At 47.1% G+C, this 23,525-nt stretch overlaps 3 protein-coding genes across 6 annotated transcripts in view; 1 reads left to right on the top strand and 2 right to left on the bottom strand.

The window, feature by feature from the left end:
- The window catches only part of Gnpat (glyceronephosphate O-acyltransferase), a 31,713-nt gene extending 24,367 nt beyond the window's left edge, over positions 1–7,346 (bottom strand). The window contains exon 1 of one of the 4 annotated variants that reach the window (XM_015504324.2): positions 7,131–7,346. Coding sequence is in view for 2 of the 4 variants with exons in the window: in XM_048800364.1 (XP_048656321.1) it covers positions 5,834–6,025 (192 nt within the window). In the remaining 2 variants the exon portion in view is untranslated. Of the gene's footprint in view, positions 1–868; positions 874–2,961; positions 3,004–5,833; positions 6,252–7,130 lie in introns of those variants that run through there. The other 3 variants (XM_048800364.1, XM_048800365.1, XM_048800366.1) reach the window with 3 other exon arrangements.
- A 127-nt stretch (positions 7,347–7,473) lies between these two features.
- Positions 7,474–15,915, top strand: CUNH1orf131 (chromosome unknown C1orf131 homolog). Its single transcript, XM_015504361.2, has 7 exons — positions 7,474–7,502; positions 9,230–9,558; positions 13,188–13,244; positions 13,890–13,985; positions 14,108–14,194; positions 14,740–14,792; positions 15,644–15,915. Exons 2-7 carry the CDS (start codon positions 9,403–9,405, stop codon positions 15,777–15,779), a joined length of 585 nt encoding a protein of 194 aa, XP_015359847.2. The 5' UTR covers positions 7,474–7,502; positions 9,230–9,402; the 3' UTR covers positions 15,780–15,915.
- A 2,346-nt stretch (positions 15,916–18,261) lies between these two features.
- Positions 18,262–23,525, bottom strand: part of Trim67 (tripartite motif containing 67) — a 39,846-nt gene continuing 34,582 nt past the window's right edge. Inside the window, 1 exon segment of the mRNA XM_015504323.2 lies at positions 18,262–23,386. Coding sequence (XP_015359809.1) covers positions 23,321–23,386 — 66 coding nt within the window. The 3' untranslated portion in view covers positions 18,262–23,320.

The following is a 23,525-nucleotide window of genomic DNA, read 5'->3' as shown; positions in this document are numbered from 1 at the left end:
GGTGGGGAGGGGGGAGGGTGGAGGATGGGAAAGGCAGCGGAGCACAACAGACACTAGTATGGCAATATGTAAATCAATGGATGTGTAACTGATGTGATTCTGCAATCTGTGTATGGGGTGAAGGTGGGAGTTCATAACCCACTTGAATCAAAGTGTGGAATATGATATGTCAAGAAATCTGTAATGTTTTGAACAATCAACAATAAAAAATTTAAAAAAATAAAAAAAATAAAAGGTGGATAGAAAATAAACAGCAAAATGATCAAATTCAGAAAGCATGAGTAGAGAATCAAAAAGAAATAAAATAAAACCAATGTTGACTCAAAAAAAAAAAAAGAAATGTAACAATTATTAGAATCAATACATCAATATTTAATTTTTATCATATTTTTGGTAGAGCCAGTACCCCTTTGGGAAACTTAACAAAAACAGCAGAGACAAGATTAAGCTCCAGAATTATCTCATCAGTTTTGCAATTATATCACACTGACAGACTTTCATCTGCCTCTACTTAGCTTTAAAAATTAAACCAAAATATATTAAGAGCCTGCATTTGACATATTTGGGCTTATGTCAAATAAGCCCATACAAGTGCAAAGAAAATGGAAGATCTCTCAAGAAGAAAGCACCCACATGAGCTCTGACAAAGGGTCTGTGCCACTGTGGCCATGTCTGCTCAACTGCCATAGCTTGGCTTCTCTCCACCCAGCCAGCCCCCAGCGCAGCTCTTAGAAGCCTACCAATGACTCTTAGACTGCTAGTTTAAAAAGACATCCTCCGATTGTGAAAGTAAGAGTGGTGTTGATATTCTCAGCTAGCATGTCTAAGTTGCTCACTGCGTGTGAGGACCCTTCTAACAGCTCTGAACAGAGGAGCAAGCCTCCCAACAAACCCAGGAGGGGCTGGTGTTCTCAGTCCCAGCTTACATGGGGACTCAGGCATGCAGAGGTGGACTTAGGTGGACTTTCCTCAGGCCAACTCCTCACTACCTCCAGGGCCTGATCATGAAAATCTGGAAACACAGTAACCCATATAAAAATATAAATTGCTCCCAATCTTATGACCCAGGAACAACCTGCTCACAACATGTAATAGTTTCCTTATTGTTTCTATTCAAAACAGGAACCATACAATTTACCTCTGTTTTCAACTCAGAGTACTGTTTTAAAGCACTTCAGTGGCCGCACAATTATCTTGTTCCCTAAGTACTTAAAAGTTTTTCAAATTACCAAAGCAACATATGTTCATTATAAAAATTTAGAACATACAAGCATAGAGAAAGAATTAAAATCACCTAGAGTCCTATGATCCAGAGACACTTTCATGAATTCTTTTTCTCTAAATGCACAGATGGACACATTCTTTCCTTGCCAGATACACATTGGGACTTGCAACATGTTTCTTTTCATTTAATGTTATTAAATATTGCTCCATGCCATTTAAATTCCTTCCTTTCTTTTTTTGTCTGGGAACCCAACCCAGGTGCCTGTGCATGCTAGCCAAACACTTTACCACAAAGCTATACCCACAGCCCATCTTTGATTATTTTTTATTATGTTATTGTTCTTGTTATTTTAAGGATTAAACCCAGTGGTGCTTTTACCGCTGAGCTACATCCCCAGCCTATTTATTTATTTGTTTGTTTGTTTATAGACAGGGCTTTACTAAGTTGCCAAGGCTGGCCTCAAACTTGTGATCCTCCTACCTCAGTCTCCCAAGTAGCTAGGATTATAGGTGTATGCCACCATGCCCAGCAATATCATTATTTTTAATGTTAAAAATTTATATAATTTTTCACTCCTTGCTATATACAAAAACACACATTCTTAGCCCCCCACCCCAACATCCTTCTTTCAGTGAACTTCCATCCTGGCCTCTTCCAGCTTTCATTCTGCCAGCCTCCTCTACTGTGTAACACCATTATCTAGTGCTCCCTCTCCCTGCCCACTTCAAAGTGTCTAGCAATTTCCCTGCTTTGGTTTTTAATTCATGGCTCTCTGTCACAGTAGAAAAATCTACCTTGCTTCTCTAATCCAGTGACTCTCAACCTATGGGAAGTTTTCCCCTCAAAACTACAAATCTGTGTTCTTTCCCCCCACCTCCCTCAGTCAGTCTCCTCCTCCAATCCCCTCTATCCATCCTCCTCACAGTGCTGGGCATGGGCACATACTTCCCGGCCTTCTGGCCCAGCTTCTCCTGCCTCTCAGTGCACACACTTGGTTGCCACACTTCACATCTGGCCTTTCCCAAAGGAACTCATTGCTCTGCAAGATCCTTAACTCCATCCTGTTCCTAAGATCTCAGTCTCCAGGTCCCTGTCATCTGCAGCCTTCTGTATCACTCTAGTGCCCCCCCCCCTCGCCCTTTCTGTCCGGTCCTAACCTAGCTTTGAGCATGCACCCTGTCCACTCAGCAACCCACCACTGCCCTGGTCGTCTCTCAGTGCAGCTTCAGCCCTTTCCTTCAACAGCCCCTCTGCTGAGCTCACCCGTCCTCTGCATCCACTGCCTCTGTGCTCTTCTCAAGAGAGTTCTAATCAGACCCAACCCTATCATGCCACGGTACCCATCAACCACTCCTGGGAGAGGGAACTGCACTGCCCACCATGCTTCCTTGCTTGCACCTGGCCTCATACATCTGCCCATCTGTTTCTGTCATCCCTGCATAGGCACCCCTTCTTCTATGAAGGCTCCTCCTGAGTTCCACCTGGAATTACTGACACCTCCTCATGTGGACTTCTTCACCTACAATCCATGTCTATTACAGTATGTATCCCACACACTGTGATTGTCAGCATGTCTTGTCTCGATACTAGAGCATAATTATCTGAGATAAGACGGCCTATTTCTTTATCTTTCCAGCATCTGGGCACGGTGCTGGAATTCTGGTGTAAAATTGAAGTCACTGCAACATATCACACACTCTTGCTTATAAGCCATTAATAAGGAACAGCTCTATCACCTCAGTTAGACTGCAACAAACTATCATCATGTAATTTGAGGGTCAAAAGGGATCTTGAAACTTTCCATTTAGTGGTCCTGGGAATAGAAAGAGAAAAGGATCAGGATCAACTGGGAACACATGGAGGGCAGAGCATTCAGGACACCAAGAGCAGCAAAAACAGGCACTTTAAGAAAGCCTGCAAAAGGGCTGGAGTTGTGGCTCAGCGGTAGAGCGCTCAACCAGCACATGTGGAGCCTTAGGTTCAAACCTCAGCACCACATAAAAACTAAATGAATAAAATAAAGGTATTGTGTCCAACTACAACTAAATAATAAATATTAAAAAAAAAAAAAAAAAAAAAGAGGGGCTGGGGTTGTGGCTCAATGGTAGAGCGCTTGCCTAGCATGTGCGAGGCCCTGGGTTCGATCCTAAGTACCACATAAAAATAAATAAATACAATAAAGTTATTGTGTCCAACTACAACTAAAAAAAAAAAAAGGCCTGCAAAAGAGGATACAGCAGCAACTTTTGCAACATTTCTGTTACTTGCAGGGCCAAAGTCCACACCTCTTGCCTTATAACTCCAAGCTTTTCATGACCCCTACCACTTCCTCTCTTTGATAGTCTTGCTGTAGACATGCAATTCCCTAAACAAAGCATGCTATTTCAGTTCTCTCCAGACCTCTGTTCAAGTTAACACCTCGGCAAAAGAGCATTCATAGGATTGTTCTATCTACAATTTGAATAGGCAGGTCTTATCTTCATTCATATGACCTTCTGAGCCAAAGCAGAAGGATAAGGCCAAAGAGACGGAGTGGTCGGCGTCTCTCAAGGCACACAGGGGANAAAACAGGCACTTTAAGAAAGCCTGCAAAAGGGCTGGAGTTGTGGCTCAGCGGTAGAGCGCTCAACCAGCACATGTGGAGCCTTAGGTTCAAACCTCAGCACCACATAAAAACTAAATGAATAAATAAAAGGTATAAAGGTATTGTGTCCAACTACAACTAAAATATTTAAAAAAAAAAAAAAAAAGAGGGGCTGGGGTTGTGGCTCAATGGTAGAGCGCTTGCCTAGCATGTGCGAAGGCCCTGGGTTCGATCCTAAGTACCACATAAAAATAAATAAATACAAATAAAGTTATTGATGTCCAACTACAAACCTTAAAAAAAAAAAAAAAAAAAAAGCCTGCAAAAGAGGATCAGCAGCAACTTTTGCACATTTCTGTTACTTGCAGGGCCAAGTCCACACCTCTTGCCTTATAACTCCAGCTTTTCATGACCCCTACCACTTCCTCTCTTTGATAGTCTTGCTGTAGACATGCAATTCCCTAAACAAAGCATGCTATTTCAGTTCTCTCCAGACCTCTGTTCAAGTTAACACCTCGGCAAAAGAGCATTCATCTTTACATATTTGAGCACAACTGAAAGCTTGGCTTTGTGGTTTGTGTTGGGGACAGAGTGGTGATCAAAACAATCTCTCTTATAAGTAATCAGTGCATGGTGGTAACAGCGATTGAGAGAGGCATGGATTTTCAAAATGGTACTTCCAACATTTTATTAAACCTGTATTTGGTGCCTCCTGTACAAGACTGTGAACTTCTTGTTGAGGTAGGTAAAGTATCTTCTACGTTTCTGAACCTACTATTATCAGTAGGAACTCAGTTATCATAGAATGAAATAAGGCAGTTACTTCTTGAATCCTATTGACAGCTCCCTAACATTCATAGGATAAAGCTCAAAACTCCCCAATCTGGCTCTAACCCAATGTTCAATCAAGTGGTTTTTAACCCAAGCTGCACATTAAAATAATGGGGAAACTTTAAAAATATTAATGCCTAGGCCCCACCACTAGAGGTGCTTGGTTAACTAGTTCTGTGAGCAGTGCCTGGGGCATCAGGATTTCTAAAAGTACATTAAGTGGCTCCCATGTGCAGGTAGGGTCAACTGCTTATCAACTGGCCCTCCCTTAGGCCTGCTAGGAGTATTGATTATCATTGAGTAGACATATTTGCATGGCTACTCACCCAGGAACATAAAACAAAGGAGAGTTAAGTAAGAGGTGAAGTGGACACTCTCCTTGTCTCAGTCTGCAGGCAGGCTCCCCCGCTGATGGCTGGACAAGCCTCTCCTGACTTCTGAACCTCCCTTCTGACTGCTCTAGAGGACCCATTTACTCAGAAAAAGGTCACCAAGTGCCCCAGCAGCAGCCACCAGGCACTGAGCAGTGGCAGTTACCAGACCACACAGAGTCTTATGGGACACAGCAAGGGAATAACGTCAAGAGTCCCAGGACTTTTCCATTTTTCATCCCAGAATCTCACTGAAAGACCACAAGTACTCCTCTGGCTTTGGATATAGTCACTAGCTTTGGATATTGCCGGAGCAACATGTTAGTACAGACCTTCCTCTTTTGCTCTGGTACCATATGCCACTCTACTTGGATGTTTTCTCAAATGATTATGTTGTTTCTGGTCCATAACATGATAATCAACAAGCTAAATCTCTTACCTAAAATTGAACACATCCCAAACTGAAATTGATATATTACCTGTCAAAACCTGTTTCTCTCTGGTAAGTCCTATCAAAAGGCATATATCAGCTGCCCAGTTGCCAAGTCACAGAAACCCAACACCTTAGTCAACTGGCTCCAAGGGCCAACAACTTGCTGTCCTAAGTCCTACAGACATTCACAGCCTTCCACCAACCTCACTGCACTGGCCTACTCCAGGCTTCCTCACTCCTCTGGATTCTTCCAATAGTGTCCAATCATCTCTATGCTTATGCATCAGATTCCCTCCCCACCCTGATTCCCGTCCTACACTCTGCTTAAGTAAAGGAGGTTGCCCACAGATGTCGTGCCAGAAACCAGTAGCTGAGTATAAATGGCCTACCGTAAAGCCAAGATTGTTATCCTTAAGGATGTAGACATGATATCCATATTTGTTAGGAAATGTCCTCTGCCTGCTTCTTCTGATTCTCATGTCCCCTTTGCCATATCCTTGCCTGACTGGCTCCCCAACACATGTAAGGCGTGGTTTTCTTACATAATGCCTAAGACTGTCTTCCTCTCCTTCATCTACCATTCACACTTCAAACCTCAGCTAAGGTGTCACCTTCTCTAGGAAGCCTTGCAGAGTCCCCAACAACCAGATGTACCTCCATTTTACTAACACAATATGCTGTGCCCTTAGACTACTTAATTTTAATTATTTATTCACTTATGACTTCTCATGTCCTTAAAGGCAAGGGCTGGATCTGTAACACCTACATCTTAGACATTGAGAATAATGACTATGATATTGTAGATACTTCTAATGTTTGCTTTAATCAGAAGTATCTTAAATACCTCTAAAGAACTAATCTCAGATAAGACAGAAAGTATTGCACAATAGCAGTGGAAATGAGGACAACCTGAAGGAGTAAGAAGAAGTTCACTGAAGTAAGACTATGCAATCACAAAGAGTAGCCAGAACTACTAATAAGAGGGCTGCTGTCCAGCATCAGAAGTACACTGTTCACATGCATTGCCTTGGTCTTTCCTGTGAAAAAGTCAACAAGTCTTAGGGTTAAAATGTCACTGATGAAGGAAGAAGTAAAACACCAACTCTATTCAACACACAAAGAAAATTCCAGTCAATTCATGAACCACTTTAGGGCAAAAAAAGGAAAAAACTTTCCGTATATCGGATCTGCACAACAACCCTATTCTCCACATGTTTGTCCTGCAGTATCAGAATCAGAAAACAAAGGTGAAATACTTCCACTGAAGAACTGTGGGCTGACAAGGTCAGCGAGGAGAGAGGCTAAGGGTGATTAAGCTTGAGGGAAATAGGCAGTTAGCAGCAATCATAAACCAATAGCTCCTCACAAAGCACACTGGAGCTTCAACACACTACAAAGAGGACTGTCCCAATCTGGAGATAGTCACGTTCTCTTAGAAACTGGGAATTTTGTTTATTTTGCCCTTTTGTGTTTTCCTTGCGCTGGCCTTCCTGCACAAATTAACACCATACTGTACCTAAATCAGAAACTTACACTAACTGCCAAGACATGGATTTATGTCTTCAAAATGCATTACTTCATTTCCTTCTAAAGTAGACAAAAATTAATTTGGTAATAAAAGCAACAGATAATAACCAGATCAGTTGCCCCAGCATTGTGCAATCCCAACGGCTAAAGGACTCCTACCTTGCAATTTCTTCATGAAAATTTTGAGTACCAACATTCTGGTGGAAAAAACAAAGCAAGCAAAAAAACCCCACCAGTCCAAAGCCCAGAAGAGGAAGAGGGGGTGGCCGGAGTTGAGGTGGCCGGTCGGGGACAGGCTGGGTGGCAAAGGTTGTCCTCCAAAGTGGCTTGGAACAAGCGCAAGGACGAAGACCAGACCAGCCAGGCAGCAGAGTTCCCGGGTGCTCTCCTGCCACAGCTCGGGGCGCTCTACTCTGTATGCTCACTGCCACCCGATTTCCATTTGGACTAGACATTCCCGTCAGAGTTATTCTTTGAAAAGGTTGTGGAAAGATCAGTNGGACTCCCTCCTGCAGACCCTCTACGACCTGGGTGAGAACGGCTCGCGTAGGGGCGCGTCGGCGCTCGGTGCCCGCAGTCCGGGGAGCGCCAGCCACCCGCGAGCCTCCGCCTGCGACGCGAGCTTCTGCCTGCGACGCGAGGCTCTGCCTACGACGCGAGCCTCTGCAGGGAGTTAGGCTCTGGGCCGTGCAACCCAGGCTCTGCAAATAACCAGCTGGGTAACCTTCAGCTGTTCACGAGGTGGCCGACCATTCGCTCCCCTGTCTTCTTTTACTGGGCCAAAATGAAATTAAAAGGCTTATTATTATTATTAAAGATTTGCAACTGCCTGGCACTTCAAGAGGAAGCTCAGCAGGACTGACATGGCTGGCCACCTTTTGGTACCAAGAGCCTGATCTTAACTAGGTTATGGTAATGAAGGCAAAGGCTATTTTGTTTTTATTTTGGAGCAGTTGCGGCTCACCCTGTCAATAAGAGTCAGCCTAAAAGTATGGAGAATTTATCAGGCGCGACTTGCTTTTCACATACACCCCATAATTTTTACAACCTTGTGATTGTTAACCTTGTGGATACGTCCTTATTCCCATTATTAGGAATGTAGAAACGCACTGAAGGATACCGAGCTTGCTGAAGGTTACCCAGCTGGTTATTTGCAGAGCCTGGGTTGCAGGGCCCAGAGCCTAACTCCAGATCCTGTCCTGTAAGGAAGCAACTCTGTGCCCTTGGAAATATTGGAGGACAGAGAAGAGTTAGTCTCTGACTTGATAAGTTTAAAATCTAGAGGAAAAAAACAGTCTGATACAGTTTGTATCTACAGTCTTGAATTGTTATGCCAGGAGCTGTGAAGGTTTGAATTTTCTGTACTCATCTTTATATCCTTAATGCCAGAGTGTAGCTGGCTATTAACACAGTTGGAGTAAATGACTAAGTAAATAGAAGCAAGCATAAATCATCAACTGATGTCCAGAGAGCTCTTGTGTTTATACTTTCGGTGAGGAATGAGGCCCAGAATTTTGGTCAGAACCTTCAGATGACTGACCAGAGTTTGAATAGGTGAATCAAAAAGTAGATCTAGGCATTGGTAGAAAATAAAGATGTTTAAATTAAGCCAATCATCTTAAGTTGTTAATTTATAACTGAAAGAAAACAGGAAGACCGTTACATGTACCTATAATCCTAGAAAGTGTTACTTTTTATTTTATTTGGGGGCAGGTGCTGGGGATTGATTCCAGGGGTGCTTAACCACTGAGCTACATTCCCAGTCTTTTTTATTTTTTATTTTGAGACAGAGCCTTGAACTTGCAATCCTCTTGTCTCAACTTCCTGAGTTGTTGGATTTACAGGCATATGCCACTACATGCAGCCTAGAAAGTATTTTTTAAAAAAGAAAGAAAATACATGTCATGTACCTATAACCCTAAAATTAAAAAAAAAAAAAAAAGAACAGCACTGGCTGCTGTGTCAGACACAGTAGCACCATGTATGAGCCAGTTGGGATGTCCAGTACTGGGCACTGTCATGGTTCTGGTGCTTAGAGTGAGGACCAGAGTCATTGTATAAATATGGTCACCAAGGACATGATGGCTGCATTATGGATTCTATAAGTTGTGGGAGTGTACCTTGATGAAAACAGTTTATTTCTTAGTGTGCACTGCTGGTACTTAATGGTTGTGCCAAACGCAGTGCTTTCATATGCTTGATGTTGGTGACAGCTAAAACCAAAAATATTTGCTTCCTTTTTGTGTTTGAACAAACAGGAGAGACTAAAGATGAATCAGAACAGAAGAGGATCAGAAAGAAGAGGGAAATCAAGAAGAGAGACGTGGGAGCTGCAGCAGCCGGGTCAGTGGGGCAACTTTCCCTGCCTGCTTCACTTGAAAGAGGGCAGAGGAAGAGTGCTTCCAGCTTTTTCAAGGAACTCAGAGAAGAGATGCATGGTGCTCCTGATGTCACCTCCCAGGGTCCTCCTTCAGGACCAGAAGTCTCTGCTGCTGCATTGCCACCCTTTCCCCACATAGAAGTAGTCAAATTTCACAGCAGAAATAAAAAAAGAAAACTGCAACCAGAACAAGATGAGCACACAAAGGTAAGAAGTTGATTGACCCTTTGTATGGTGGCATTAAGTTACTGTCTTTATAGATGGCGTGCCCCCCCAGGACCACCCCCACCTAAGGATTTGCTCATTCACAGGACTCAGCATAAAATTTTTTTCTGCCATCTAGACTTGTAGACTGATCTTATCAAGCTCTCACCCTTCAGAGTTAATTAGTTCTTCATTATAAATCTCATGGTTGATGGCAAACTTGGTACAGCAGTGGCTCAGGGTTTAAGATATGCAGGAAAACTCTGATAAGCAGAAATTCTGGTTACTTAGTGCTCAGGAGCTGGCCAGCAGCAAGTCAAGAGAACAAAACTGTCTTGAGAATTGTGGGGCTTGATAAGCCCAGACATGTTCAGTGAACTCCTTTCCATTCATAAGCATTCTGCTTATTAGTGCTCAGGAAAACTCAGTTGTTTACCTCTTTCTGATATTCCTGCTAACTGCCCACCACTGTTCTAGGCATTGGAATATAGCAGCAAAATGTGCAGTAATCCTTGCTCTTGAGGAACTTGCATTCTGGTGGAAGAGCAGATGATTTACTGTCTTTCCAACTGAACCTGAAAATCTGACTCAAAATTCAGTCCATGAAGGAGGTATGGTTACCCTCCAAATGTTTTTTTCCTCCACAAAGATATGTCCTATCACCTTTGGTCTATCAAAATAGGAAATGAGGATTGCATTTGTTTCTAAGGCTGCTGCAATAAACAGCCACAAAATTAGTGACTTTAAAAATTGTCTTGCAGTCCTAGACGTCAGAAAAGTCTAGAATCAAGATGTTGGCAAGGCTGTACTCCTTCTGAGGGCTCAGGGGAGAATCTTCCCTGTGTCTTTGATCAGAGGTAGCTCTGGGCATCTCTTGGCTAGCAGCTGCGTAACTGCGGTCCACCTTATTTTTACTCTGCCTCCGTAAGGACATCTTCCCTTGGATTTAGGGGTCATCCTAAATCCAAGATGACTTTCTGTTGAGATCTTTGTGCTCTAAAGATCCTTTTTCAAGATGTTTCATGGACATATCTTGGAGGGCATACAATTCCATCCACCACTAAGACAGTTTGGCTTGCAGTTGTTCTGTTTGGATATAGTACATCCTTAGAACTAACACATTAGTGCCAGTGTTTGCTACCACATGCCCACATCCCACTTGGGCTGTGGGATCGGCATCCCTATGTGTCTGTGGGCTGCCGACAAAAAGACCAAATGGACACAGAAGTAATTTTTTTCACAAAGCAGGGGTGAGACTGCTCTGCAACCTTAAGGATTCTGCTTTCACACTGGAAGACTCTAGAGCGAGAGAGCGTGCGTGCATCCAGAATTCCCTTTATTTATAGGGAAATTAACAAAGGATTTTTGATCATATGTTCTTTACCAAATAAGGTAGGAGTGGGCTGGTTAAGCCCCAGTGGGTAATGCCTGGGTCCAGAGCCAGGGGAAAGCAGTCTTCTTGGCCAAGTGAAGGTGGAGGCCACTTGCCTCGTGCAGCCCAGACAGTGTGCATTGCAAGACCAACCCCTCTGGGCTCAAGGCTGTGAGAGGATGCTTCATTTAGCTCAGGGGCGGCCCCCACAGTTTGCCATGTCATTACTCTAAAAACAACAAAAGCAAGCACTTACTGTTGGTTTACTAACATTTCTCCCTCAGGGATTATTAGAACACTCCAATTATTTCTACCTTTATTTTGTAATTCTAGGTCAGCTTCCCAACTCTTATGCTCCACATCCTGCGGTACTGGGACCTGTTAGGGGAGATCCAAGAAATGGTCCTTTGCAGTCAAAGCCCTCAAGCTGTCTCCTATTACCCCAGAGCTCCCTTCAGATACTAGTATTATGTGGGCAGCTCTGATGTGAGAGAACTGGGAAAGCCCTGCTTTGCTATATAATTCAGAGCTGGAGAGTTCAGCCAGGATAAGTGTCCTTGGTATCCCCCCACCCTATCTGCACTTCCACACGTGTGTCAGGCTTCACATTCTTCCTAAACTCTTGTGTGTTCCTCTTCTGGACTGGAAAGTTTCCTTCATTTTAAAAGGGTGGGAAAGTTAGCACTGAGTGATTGTGCGTTTTCCTGTCTCTTAGTAATAGAATGTCTGGCAGGCCATTGTGTGGTCCTTTTCTTTCTGTTCTGACTGAGTCCTTTCTGTCATGGTTGGATTTTTCCCGGGAACCTTGGGAACCTTGACTCTGTTCAGTTTGAATTCACTGAGCCTAGTGAAATTTTCCATTTGTCCTTGATGTTCCACCCTTTCTTGATTTTAAAAAATTTTGCATCTTTTGGGCTGAGGTTGTAGCTCAGTGGTAGAATGCTTGCCTAGCATGTGTGAGGCACAGGGTTCGATTCTCAGGACCACATACAAATTAATAAATAAATAAAGGTCCATTAACAACTAAAAATATTAATAAAAATTCATATCTTTTGAAAATGTGAGTTGTGTCTGGTTAAGGAAACTGAATGTGGATACAATGAAAACACGTACACCTACACCCGTGAGAAGATAGAATCTCAGCATTGCAGCAGATGAATGTGACTTGGTCCCTGTAGCGTCCTCTTGGGTTGGGGCTCATGAGGTGCAGAAGTTGTGCTTCGAGCCTGTGAAATATGGGAAAGTGTGATTGCCCTAGGGAGGGGTAAATAGCAGCTCCCCGTGGTGGAATGAATGAATGAATAAGTGATCTCATATAGTTGTCCTTGTTCTCTGAAAGCACTTGAGCCATTATAGCATGAGTTCCAACAGACATGAGATTGGCAGAAATACGTAGCAATATAATAGTCACCTCTGGTGAACAGCCAGGGCACCGGCTATTTGTCTTTAGCAAGACTTTGAGAAAAGAGGAGGTGGGGTGAGCTACACAGCAGGCCACTTGGCTGGCCTACTGAACCCAGGAAGTGGTCTTTTCCCAGGACTGAGACTTGAGCCATACATTCTGTGAGGAAACTGCCTTGTGCTTTATAACTGGTTGTCCTCAGCTTATCTGGGAACTGGCCACTGTTTATGTTGCGTTTTACCTGTCCCAAATACCCACAGGTGAACTGCCTGCTCCTGTGCTACTTCTAATGCACAGGAAATAGTAAGTAAAAAAAGAAAAAAAAAAAAAGATCACTTATTCACTCATTTATTCCACACATAATTGAGTGCCTGCTGTTTGCAGTCCCTAGGCAGCAGTGAACAGGTGTCGTTCTTTGCCCTCATGGAATAAACTGCCCTGTCTGCTAGGGAGGCAAGCAAATTAATTAATATAACTGGAAAGAATTGCAAATGCTCTGAAGAAGTAAATAGGGTCCCGAGCGTAACAAGTAGAACCTACTAGATAGATGGTCAGAAAACACTGAGGGGGCAGAATTGCCCGGTCATCAGTTGTTCTGATTTTTAGTGTTTTGAGGAACTTCCACAATTCTCCATAGCAGCCACACCATTTCACATTCCTACCAGTGGAACACAGGGTTCAAATTCTCCACATTCTTCCATCATTTGTTATTTTTTTTTTTTTTATGATAGTAGCCAGTCTAATGGGTGTGAGGTAGCTTGTTCAAGGCTTTTGAAAACTCTGATGGTGATCTGTACTGTGATGATACGGTACTGATGCAGTAACAGATGATTTTAATAAGAATTCTTTTCTTCGCAGAGTAAAATTCATGTCCTTGAAAAAGATGTGGATATTCAAGAATTTAACTTGGAAAAGGTATGTTCTTTAAGATTATTTAATTATTTGTAATTGATTTTATTTATTTATAAATTCATTGTATTTGTATAAAATTTATCAAATGTTCGTAAAATTTGTAGTCATTAACACCTTTATTTATAGTGCCACAAAGTGATTGTTTTGCATGTCTAGTGGTTAGGGAAGTGGTTATGCAGATCCCACTGGTTCACTTGATTGCATGCTGTGTGCTCGAGAGACACAAGATAGTGACAGTGACTGTGATAAGCTAAAAACCAGGGACTTGTGCTTATTGGGATCTGAACAGATTTTAAAAATGCCTACTAAAAGGACAGGAAGAAGCCAGGCAGCACCCCGAGTGGGTGTGGCAGCTGCTGTGATTGGTGGTCCTGAGTAAGTGGTGTTTCTCAGCTCGTCTGCAAGCAGCCTGGGTGTCGCAGAGCTCTTCCCCGGTCCTAGTTGTCACTGATGCATGTGGAGATAATTTTTTCCTTCAGTGTCAGATGTGACATGACAGTGACCTGCAAGGAGAGCCTCCAGGAGCTCCTTTGCTGCACCTACAGGACCACAGTACCCTCTGCAGTTGAAGCCATGTGCTGGGTCAGAGCCATGTTGCCCCTGGGGGCTCCACACATGCATCTGGGTTGAATTCTGTTTTCTCCACAGGCTCGTTTGGAAGTGCACCGGTTTGGGATCATGGGCTATGGGAAGGGAAAGGGAAGAGTCCTGGAACAGGAGCGTGCCATCATGCTGGGTGCTAAGGTGAGGGGCCATCTTCCATTAGCCACAAGGTGCAGAAAGAGCGTCCCAGGGCAATGCAAGGAACACTGGGACATTTCACAAAATAAAAGCTGACGATACATGTCCTTATTCTTTGATTTCAGCCTCCCAAAAAGAGTTATGTGAATTACAAGGATTTACAGGAGCAAATCAAAGAAAAAAAGGCAGCAAAGGAAGAAGAGAAGAGAATGGTAGGTGTGATGTGGGGAGCAGAAAGGCGGGGGTTATCTCCCACAGGGATTGCTGGGGCTGGGGCTGTGCCTGGAAGCACTCAGGGACACCACTGCTGAATGTTGGTTCCCTCCACTCTGCCAGCCACATTTCATGATGCCAGCCAAGGGATCTGCTGCTCACCTGCAGGGGCGGTTTTGAATAGCAGGCGCCTCCTGCCCAGGTGATGCTAGCTCTTCCCCTCTCTTGGCTGCCCTTACACATCTTACGTGTTTTATGTTGTAAAGCACATGAGGCCCTTTGCAAAGCCCCAAGAATAAGTGTGACACTTGGGTCTTTTCACCTAGAATAGAAGACTTTACTTTTGGTGTTGGTCTTTACCTGGAATAGCCTTTTACATTCTTGAAAGGGCTTCAAATTGAGACTTTGAAACAGTCATGGTTAGTAGGCCCACTTGAAAAAAATGACTAAAAATAACTGGTACCTTGGTCACAAACCTCTTGCCCGTTTTTGAATCTGCATTCTCCATTACTGACCCATATATTACCTTAAATTCTGAAATCAGGTACAGGATACAGATATTTTCAAGAAAAAGAAGAGGAAGGGGCAGGAAGACAGGTGAGTGTGCTGGCAGGAGCCAGGGCTGTGCAGATTGGGTGAGCCTTGGTCAGTGTGGCAGCAGTGCCTGCAGTATGTGAGTGTCCTCCCAGGTCCACAGGGGAAAGGCAGGTTTCAGTGAGTTGTCCTGACCGAGGAGCTGCCTTGGCAGTGAAGCTGGAGCCCTCTGTGGCCTTCCATTGTCAGAGACCAGGCCCCTCAGGAAGCTGGGCTAGAAGGGAGCCAACAGTGGTCAGGTGGCCTGGCCTGGCGGGGCTGTGTGGGGCTGCATGGAGCCGGCCTTGCCTCTACTTGACTCTTGGCTTCATTCAAGCACTGCCTGCTCTCTCTTCAGTTCCTGTTTCCCACGTGACTTTTTTGTCTTGACCTTTTTTCCTGGACGCCTAGTGTGCTTGCACATGCTGTAAAATGGTCCTTTGTTCTGCCACAGCAATCCTTGGAGTGCCCATTGTGTGCCAGGATGTGTAGAGGGCCAGGCACAGGTGTTGGTCCCCAGTCATGACCACACTGATGGGGTCCCTGTCCTCCAGGACTTGCACTGTGGGAGGGAAGTGCCCCAAACATACACACTGGTAGGCAAGGCGATGTCAGGTACTGGGCAGTCCTTTGAAGAGGCTGAAATAGCTTGATGAGAGAAAATCACAGGGAAGCTGGGAGGTCACTTGAGAGCAGTGACATCCATGTGCAGAACTGAGCAAAGGGAGAGCCAACCTAGAAAGGTCAGTCCACTCCAAGGCCCTGAGGAGGAAGGCCTGCGGGACAGCATCAGGGTGAGCTCTGCAGGGAGACTATAACCTCAGTGCTACCAGCACCTGACCGCATATGGTACCTTTTTCTCACCTTGAATGTAGAAAATTCAAAAAGAAGCCGGTTCCTAGTACTTCATCAAGTGGACGAATTGGACAGGTTGGAAAATTCAGAAATGGGACATTGATTCTGAGCCCCCTTGATATCAAGAAAATAAATTCTTCCAGAGTGGCTAAATGAAGCACTTCGTCAGCTAACAAGAGGAGTGGGAACAGGTGGCCCTGCTGGCACTGGGCCCTACCAGACCCAGACTCCTCACGTTCCACAGAGAGAGAACAGGTGAGGCTGCATTGCCAGCTGTTGGTGAGCACAGCAACAGTGGTGCCTCTCTACTTTCCAGCCACTCTGTCACCTCCACTTCCTGCCCTGGTGCTTGGAGCACTTGCTTGTGATGCAGTTTTCCATGATCACAGTGTCTTGTAAATGCTAGTGATTGACATAAATTGCCTTTTGACTTTTTGTGGGGTACTGGTGGTGCACGCCTTTTAACATTTGTAACTACTTTACATTATGAAAGAATTCAGAATGTGGCAAGTCTTCAGTTTTGTGGAAAAGCAGTTTTAATTTTTCAGTCTACTTTGTATATAAAATCTACTTTGTAAGAAATTATATAATAAAATAGTTTTTATATTTATATTGACTACTAAATAATAAAAGATGGTTTTAACATGTGCTTAGTGCTCATGTGCCAGTGGATATTGTCTTGCGGAAGACAGAACTTATATGCCACACACATTTTAATGGTGTCAACAGCTTCTCAAAGCTTGTGGCACATTAAAGAAACATTTTCAATGCTAGTAACAATTATGACTTTTTTTAATTGCCAAAAAAATTCAGATCCCAGCCTAGCAAGTAATCAAGTTTTGATCAACAACCCTTGGGGTGTCCTTGGCTGGCTGTTGTGTGGCTTTCAGTGGACTGTGGAGGATAGCATGTGGTAACTCGGATGAGTGGAGCCTGCAGAACCTGACAGGTGGCACTAGGAAGAATCTCAGGAGCTAGAAATGGGCTACTAGGGAAGAGGGGCCCCTGCCCATGAGTCCTGACAGCAGATAGGCTCTTCCTCAGCCAGGCCAACTGGAGTCCCCACCTAGTCTGTTTTGGAAAAGCCTGCCATTCCAAGTATAAATCACCACACTCACTGTGGTTTCTGCTTTTAACTTATTGCACAGGTATTTGAGGTGCAGTTTTGGGGCCAGTGGGCATTCTAGAAGCACTTGGAGGTGTAGGGGCAGAAATGATAAATACTGCCAAAGCAACCTGGGTCCAGATTTCAGCTGGTGCTCGTTATTTCCTGTTGAAGAGGCCCCAGCAAGGTCGGCAGCAGAGAGAAGTGACCATGAAGTCATGACTGAGGTCTTCCCAGGGCAAGTGTGCTTTTGCTGTGTCTGCATGCTGCCCCTTCCCTTGGTGGGGTGCTTCCTAGCGCTACACGTTCAGTGCACTCGGATCTACAGGACATATGTGGCAGGGTGGCTGGCCCGCCCAAGGGAGACAGAGAGCCTGGACGGGGGGGCTCAGGACAAGCTGAGCCTGCCAGGAAGGGGCTGCAGAGCCTTCTGCTTGCTGACAGAGTGGCTGGAAAGTAGAGAGGCACCACTGGAGTGTGGAAACTCGACCTATGACCTGGTGATGATGTGAAGAGGCCTTTGCTCATTACCCTGGAACCATCCTGAGAGGGGGTGCAGACGCCTCACCCCGGCTACCCCCGTGGTGTCCGGCACTGCCCACTTACCCTGGCTACCCCCGTGGTGTCCGGCACTTCCCACTCGCCCTGGTTACCCACATGGTGCTCACACTGCCCACTCTGCACCCAAGCCCGGAGGCCCCAGTGCTGCTCTGCACTCTCGTTCTGCCAGGGACTCCTTGACAGCTGACTTTTCCCCCTCCTGCACCCCACACTTACTATCCTCCAGCAAGAGCATGACCTTCCTGACCACCAGTTGCAAGTCAGAGTCATGCTAGGTGTGGTGAACAGAGTGTCCCTGACCTCCAGGGCTCATGGCTAGTGTGTGGGTGACATGGACATATGCAGAAGAGTCATGAGCAGCTCTGGAAGAGACAGAGCTCAGCTTAGGTCTGAACAGGCCTCCTGTGTGGGGAGCCCCCTGGGTGTGGAGGACTATCTGTGTGCTGCTCCCACCTGTGCAGGGAGCTGTACTAGCAATGAGCAGGACCCTGGGGCAGACAGGCCAGTGGGTGGCTGGGACACTGGGAGTCACACATTGCCAGGCCATCTTGGCCCAGCATCTCAGGACACATGGAGAAGAACAGTCAGCCAGGAGCAGCATGTGTCCAGAGGAGAGGACTAGTCCCTTGACTGCCAGGAGCTGAGGGCAGACGGCCCTTCAGCTGTGAGTGACTATAGGGATTGTCCCAGCCCCTTCCCAGGTGACCACAGTCAGTGAATGATGGTGGGTGGTACAAAGCCCAGTCTTATCACTGCAGCCCAGAACTCCAGAGGAGAGTTGGCCGAGACCTTGGTGGGCTGTCTGTCTGTCTCAGTATGAACTGCCTCCTTTCCTGGACTGTTCATAGCTCCAGCCTTGTTATCTTTGGCAAAAAATGAATTCCATGATCTTCTGGGCAACCTGCAAGTCACAGGCGACAAGGGTGCCTGGCCCGCAAACCAGAATCCCCTGACCTGCTCTGCCCTGCGCCGGGAAGGCAGCAGCTGCCTCAGCAGTGGTTACAGACCACATCTGTCTTTTAGTTGGCAGTGTCAAAAGAATTTATTTCAAATCTGCTTAAGACTGTGGTAAAACTCAAGTTTTTCAAAAGGTAATACAGAAAGTCCAACCAACCCCCAAAGACCAGAAAACACAGTGTTTGCAATTCAAAAAATACAAACGCTTGTGGATACCAATACAAAAACTAGAAAAAATCACTTTCCTTGCCATGCCCACCCTCCCTGTTTTCAGTGGAATGTGAACAGCCACAGACTAAGAGCTGCCACCAGACTCCAACCACTGGGGATAGAAAGTAATGTGGAGTGGGGGAGCAGAGAGTGGGGACAGGAAGTGACGTGGAGTTGGGGAGCAGGGAGTAGGGCAAGGACAGGCAGGGAATGGAAGTTCTGTCGACAGCCAAAACAAGGACACACAGCTTTTTGCTTCTTGTTAAATTCCTTTGCCAAAGTCAAACAAACACCTCTCATGCTCAACAGACAGCTTGGTGCGAAGGCAGCACCTCTACATCATGCATTGCGTGTCCTCTTCGCCTGCCCCTCCTCTCAATGCTGAGCAAACAGGGCTCGGGACTCCAGCCCACGGACAGGGTGCTGAAAGGCTGGCCTGTACTGGCTCCGCGTCCCCTTCCACAGCCGCCAGCGGCCCCTTTTCCACCCTGAAGTCTGTTTCTGGCCTCTCCTCAGGGCCTGTCTTGCTGCCACAAGCTCCTGGGCCTCCCCAGGACTAGGTTAGCAGCTATGCCCTCCGTGAGCTGTGCCCTTGAGAGAAGAGTGTCGCATTCAGATGAGACTTACCTGGAGTCAATATCATTCATTGCAAAGTTGGGGACCTCCCTGTCCCCCACTTAATCATATAGCTCAGGCCAATGCAGTTCTAGCCATCTGCAGGGGTCTGAAAGCAACCTGTGTCCAGTCAGCTCTTCCAGCCCACGCAGCCATGGCCCTGGTCACACTGTCCCGTGGCCGCAAAGCCATTCTATGCAGAGCACTGGAGACAGAGGAGAGGCAGTGGATTGGCCCTGCTCATAGACCTCGCCACTGAGGAGGCAGGAAGTCAGGCTGTGGCCTTCCTGGCCTAAGGGGGCCTCTGCCTGCCTGCAGCACTAACCTGGAGACTGCTCACGGCCTTGAGCAGAGAACCACTAACAGTCTGGTCACAGAAAACCTGTCCTGCATGCCTCTTACCCTCTCCAGGCCAGGTAGCTATGTGACCAGTACTCAACCCTGTCACAAGGAGGCATGGGTGGAAGACACTGAAGTCGGAGCATGCTGGAAAATCACCACCCAGGTTTGGTCCGTCGAATGTGGGCCATTATCCCAGGCTGCAGAGGTAAGACTGCACGTCCTTTAAAAGGTGCTCCTCCATTATCCTCAGCACAGCAGAGGAGGTAGGGTAGCATGACCAGTCCCATTTTCAGGTGGGGATTCTGAGGCACGAAAGATAAGAGATTTGCCCCCACCCATGCTATAAACCAATATCAAAAGTCTGGTCAAGAGAAATGAGCTCTGAGGGCTGCAGTTGTGTCTGACCCACGCATCCTGCCCCAAGCTCACCAGTCTCTCTGCAGCCCATCAACCTAAGCTTCCAGGAGGACCTGCTGAGGAAGACCATCAGTGACAACAGCTGCAGGCTCAATGCAAAAGGAAAATCCTGAGATTTCCCAGGATCCGCACAGACTCCAATATTCGTCTCCTGATAACATCTATTAGATATTTTTTTAAAGCCACTGACCCATTAAGAAGTCCCTGTTGCTTCTGGTAACATGTGACCAAGGAAAAAGAAAGAGCTTTTCCTTCTAGACTTGAAGTTGGGGCTGGTGAGCATCTAAAGTGAGCAAAACAGAGACCTGCTAGGTTGGCTGCTGTCTGTGGCACTCCACTCCCCACCGCTCCCACTGAAGACCAAAGGAGAATCCAGGTCAGCAGCTTTGTGGTGTAGGCATTCTGTTTGACATGGAAGTGGGTACTACTCTGAATATCCAATAGCATAACCTAGTAGTCCTCAGGTGCAGGCGGCCCCCAGGGGACACTTGGCAGCATCTCTAGGTAGCTGTGGTTGTCAGCTACCTGGAGGTTGCTGCTGGCACCTAGTAGGAGACCCCAGGGGTGCAACCTTGCCCCAAAACGTCCAGGGTGAGACACCCTGGCATCACCCCACAGCCTGGTGATGGTGATGGTGTTTGGCAGCCTCTAGCTGAGACCCCAGAGGTATTCACTACCCTCCCAACCTCTTGCTGCAGGTGGCTCTGGGACTGCAGCCCATGGGCGAGCCGCCCACCATCTTCACTGAAGCCTCCTGTGTAGGAGGTCAAGCCTTTACTTTCGATTAGAATTAAGGCTTTGTCTCACATGTCCCCATAGGAAGCACAACAGGTCCTGCCCTCTGATCCTGGTCTGAGTGTCCTGATAGGACAGGGGCACCATGAGGGGGAGAGAGGGATGGCCTGCTCTTCTCTGGGGGAGCTCCACAGTGTTTCCCAGGCTTATTCTTGGAAGTATGACCCTCCCCAACTGGGTGGGGGGTCATAGGGCACCTAAGGGTATTATTGCAACTACAAAGTACATACAGGGCTGGAGATGCAGCTGAACATACGGTTACATGGGCAGGAAAGAAGGCTGGGACGGGAGAAAGGTGGAGTAGAATATGGCCTTCCGTTGCCTCGAAGCAGGAGCCAGGATGCTCTGTGAGGTGAGGTGCTGATGGACACCTGTGAGAGGAAAGGCATACAGACTGCCTCATTCCACGTCGTAGGCTGCTCCATGGGTTGGTCTGCCCAGCCCAGCCTTGTCTTGATGCCATTTACATACAGGAATGTCACCGCATTGCAAGATGGTAGGAAATTCAATGGCAGATGAGAATCCCACCAACTGTCTTTTCTTCCCAAATGCCAGGCCTTCCCACCTTGATGAGTTGATAAGTTCCTTCTTCACTGTTCTGATCCCTCAAAAACAGTGTGGGCAGCCTCCCTTTTCTTCTGAGTCCATTCTAGTCCCTGAAAGCAGGGGAGTGGCTGTGGGGCTGCCTGGCACCAGCTGTATTGCTCCTGGCAAGTAAGAAAGGGAGACACCCCAGCCCCTCCCATCATTGGGGGCAGAAGTCCTGGCTGCTTCAGTGATTTCAGAAAATGTCTTCTTAAAGATACTACCTGGAGGGCTGGGGTATAGCTCAGTGGTAGAACACTGGCCTCGCATGCTCCGCACCCTGGGTTTGATCCCCGGGCAGGAGAGGAGTAGGCCACCTGCAGGTATGGGCATGCCATTCTGCATTTCTGCATCTCCTCTGGCCTGGCTGCAGGCCCCCCTGAGTTGTTAAGCCCAGGAAGGCTGCACTTCTCTGCATTCTTTAGTCTTAGACACCTGCCCCAAGCTCCACACTGGGGCTACCAGCCAATGCTGAAGGAAAATGGAGACTGAGGAGGCAGCTGAGCAGCCTTGGACACAGAGCTCAGGTCTTGTGCATTGCCTCGAGGCTCTGGATGGGGCTCTGGCCCAGAAGCAGAGCCAGAAAGCACTCCAGGAAGAGGGTGAGGAGGCCAGACCTAGGCTTCCACAAAGGGTGGCTGCAGGCCACGTGGAGGCTGGAACAGCACCAAGCAGCTCTTGAGGGCACCACGCAGCTGGCCTCCGCAGCCACATGGCAGGACGGCAAGCCAGGCGGCCCTGCGGCCCATGAGCAAGAGCTTTGAGGTAGGACTGTTGGATCCGCATAGCCCGGCAGTGGGTACTCAGGAGGCAGGCGCAGGGTCTGAACACAAAGGCAGATGAGAAAGCACAGTTGGTGCCGGTGTATGGGCCCCAAGAAAATCTGATCCAGCAAGTGGACAAGTCAATCTTCATGTCAAAATAAAACGCTTGACAAAATAGATTCTTTAAAAAGGAGAGAGCCAGGTGACCACTAGGTGGGGCTGGCAAGGGCAGGAGACAGGGAAGAAGTATTGTGGGTACAGGGCCCTGGAGCACACCCTGGCTCATGACTCACATGGGAGGGGACAAGGTGCAGACTAAGCCCTCTGACCTGGACTTCTTGGAGGCCCCTGTCACAGCAGAGCCACCTCTGCCTGCCATCAGGCCACTTCTGTTTCCATTACACTTCAACAATGGCAGTGGGGCGGGTCTCGAAGCAAAGGGTAGATGACCAGGTGGCCTTGCCAGGCCTCCAGCTGCTGTGCTTTCCAGTCCAAGTGGCCAGCTCAGAAGAGTCCCTTAGACACATTTCCAGTAACTTCTTGGGAAGCCAGTTCCAAAAAGAGCCACCACAGGGTGAAGACAGGTCGGTCATTAGAATTGCAGAGCCAAGAACTGAGTGAATGAAACCTCAGAGCACTGCTCACGTCTGTGTGTGCGCATCATGCGTGTGCGTGCCATGCGTGTGTGTGCGGCATGTGTGAAGTGAGACAGAGCACAGCCAGTTGCTCAGGAGAGGCCGGGGGTTCTTTCCAGAGTCCGCAGCAGTTCAGTGAGAGGCAGAAATCAAGCGTTAAGGATCAGTTCCCTGTCAGTCAGTCCCAAATCAGGTCTGCAAAATTCTAGGACCAAATGCTGGAGAGCAACTTCTCCCAGAAGACGTGCGCACCTGCCAGTTCAGGACTCAGGCAGGAGTGGAGGCAGAGGGAGCCAGTGCTCAGGCCTGGGCTGGCGCAGTGGCTCCCTGGCTCCTCTCAGGACACCAGTCTCAAAGCCAGCCTTCCTCTTTCCATTCAAAACCAGACAAATGTTGCAAACAGATGGCAGGAAACATACGCATGAACCCTGAAGGCCTCCCTTCTTGGAAAGTCCTGGTTGGAGAATCTCTAACGCTGAGTGGTTAAAGGTGAATCCCTGCCCTGTTGACCACTGACAGTGGCAGCCACCATGTGGCCTGCAGACCAATCCCATCCCCTGAAGAAGCTGGCTCCAGACTTTTTCGTTCCCAGCTGGCTGTGCCCAGGGCTTGCTTGTTGTGCCTGCTGAGCTATGTGAGCTTAGTGGGGACAGAGTGGCACTTGGTCTGCAGGTGTCTCAGCACAGTTGCTGGACAGCCGGAGTTGCCAGGCTAGTTGCCTGACAGCTTTGGCCGCCCCAGGTTGGTTGGTACTTCCAGTCCCGTGTGCAAGGTGACCTGGAAAAGAAGGGGTTGCTGAGAGGCTGCCATGGATGCAGGGTGCTGCCCCTGCACAGAGTCACAGGATGCTCTCTGCTTGCTGGAGGGCATCATGGGCAAAGCCCAGGGTGGCTCTGCCTGTGGGCTTTACTCATTG

The sequence above is a fragment of the Marmota marmota genome, unplaced genomic scaffold (genome assembly GCF_001458135.2).
Source record: "Marmota marmota marmota unplaced genomic scaffold, marMar, whole genome shotgun sequence".
NCBI classification, from domain to species: Eukaryota; Metazoa; Chordata; class Mammalia; order Rodentia; family Sciuridae; genus Marmota; species Marmota marmota.
Note: the sequence above shows the minus strand (reverse complement) of the source record. Positions and strands in the feature narration are given on the sequence as shown.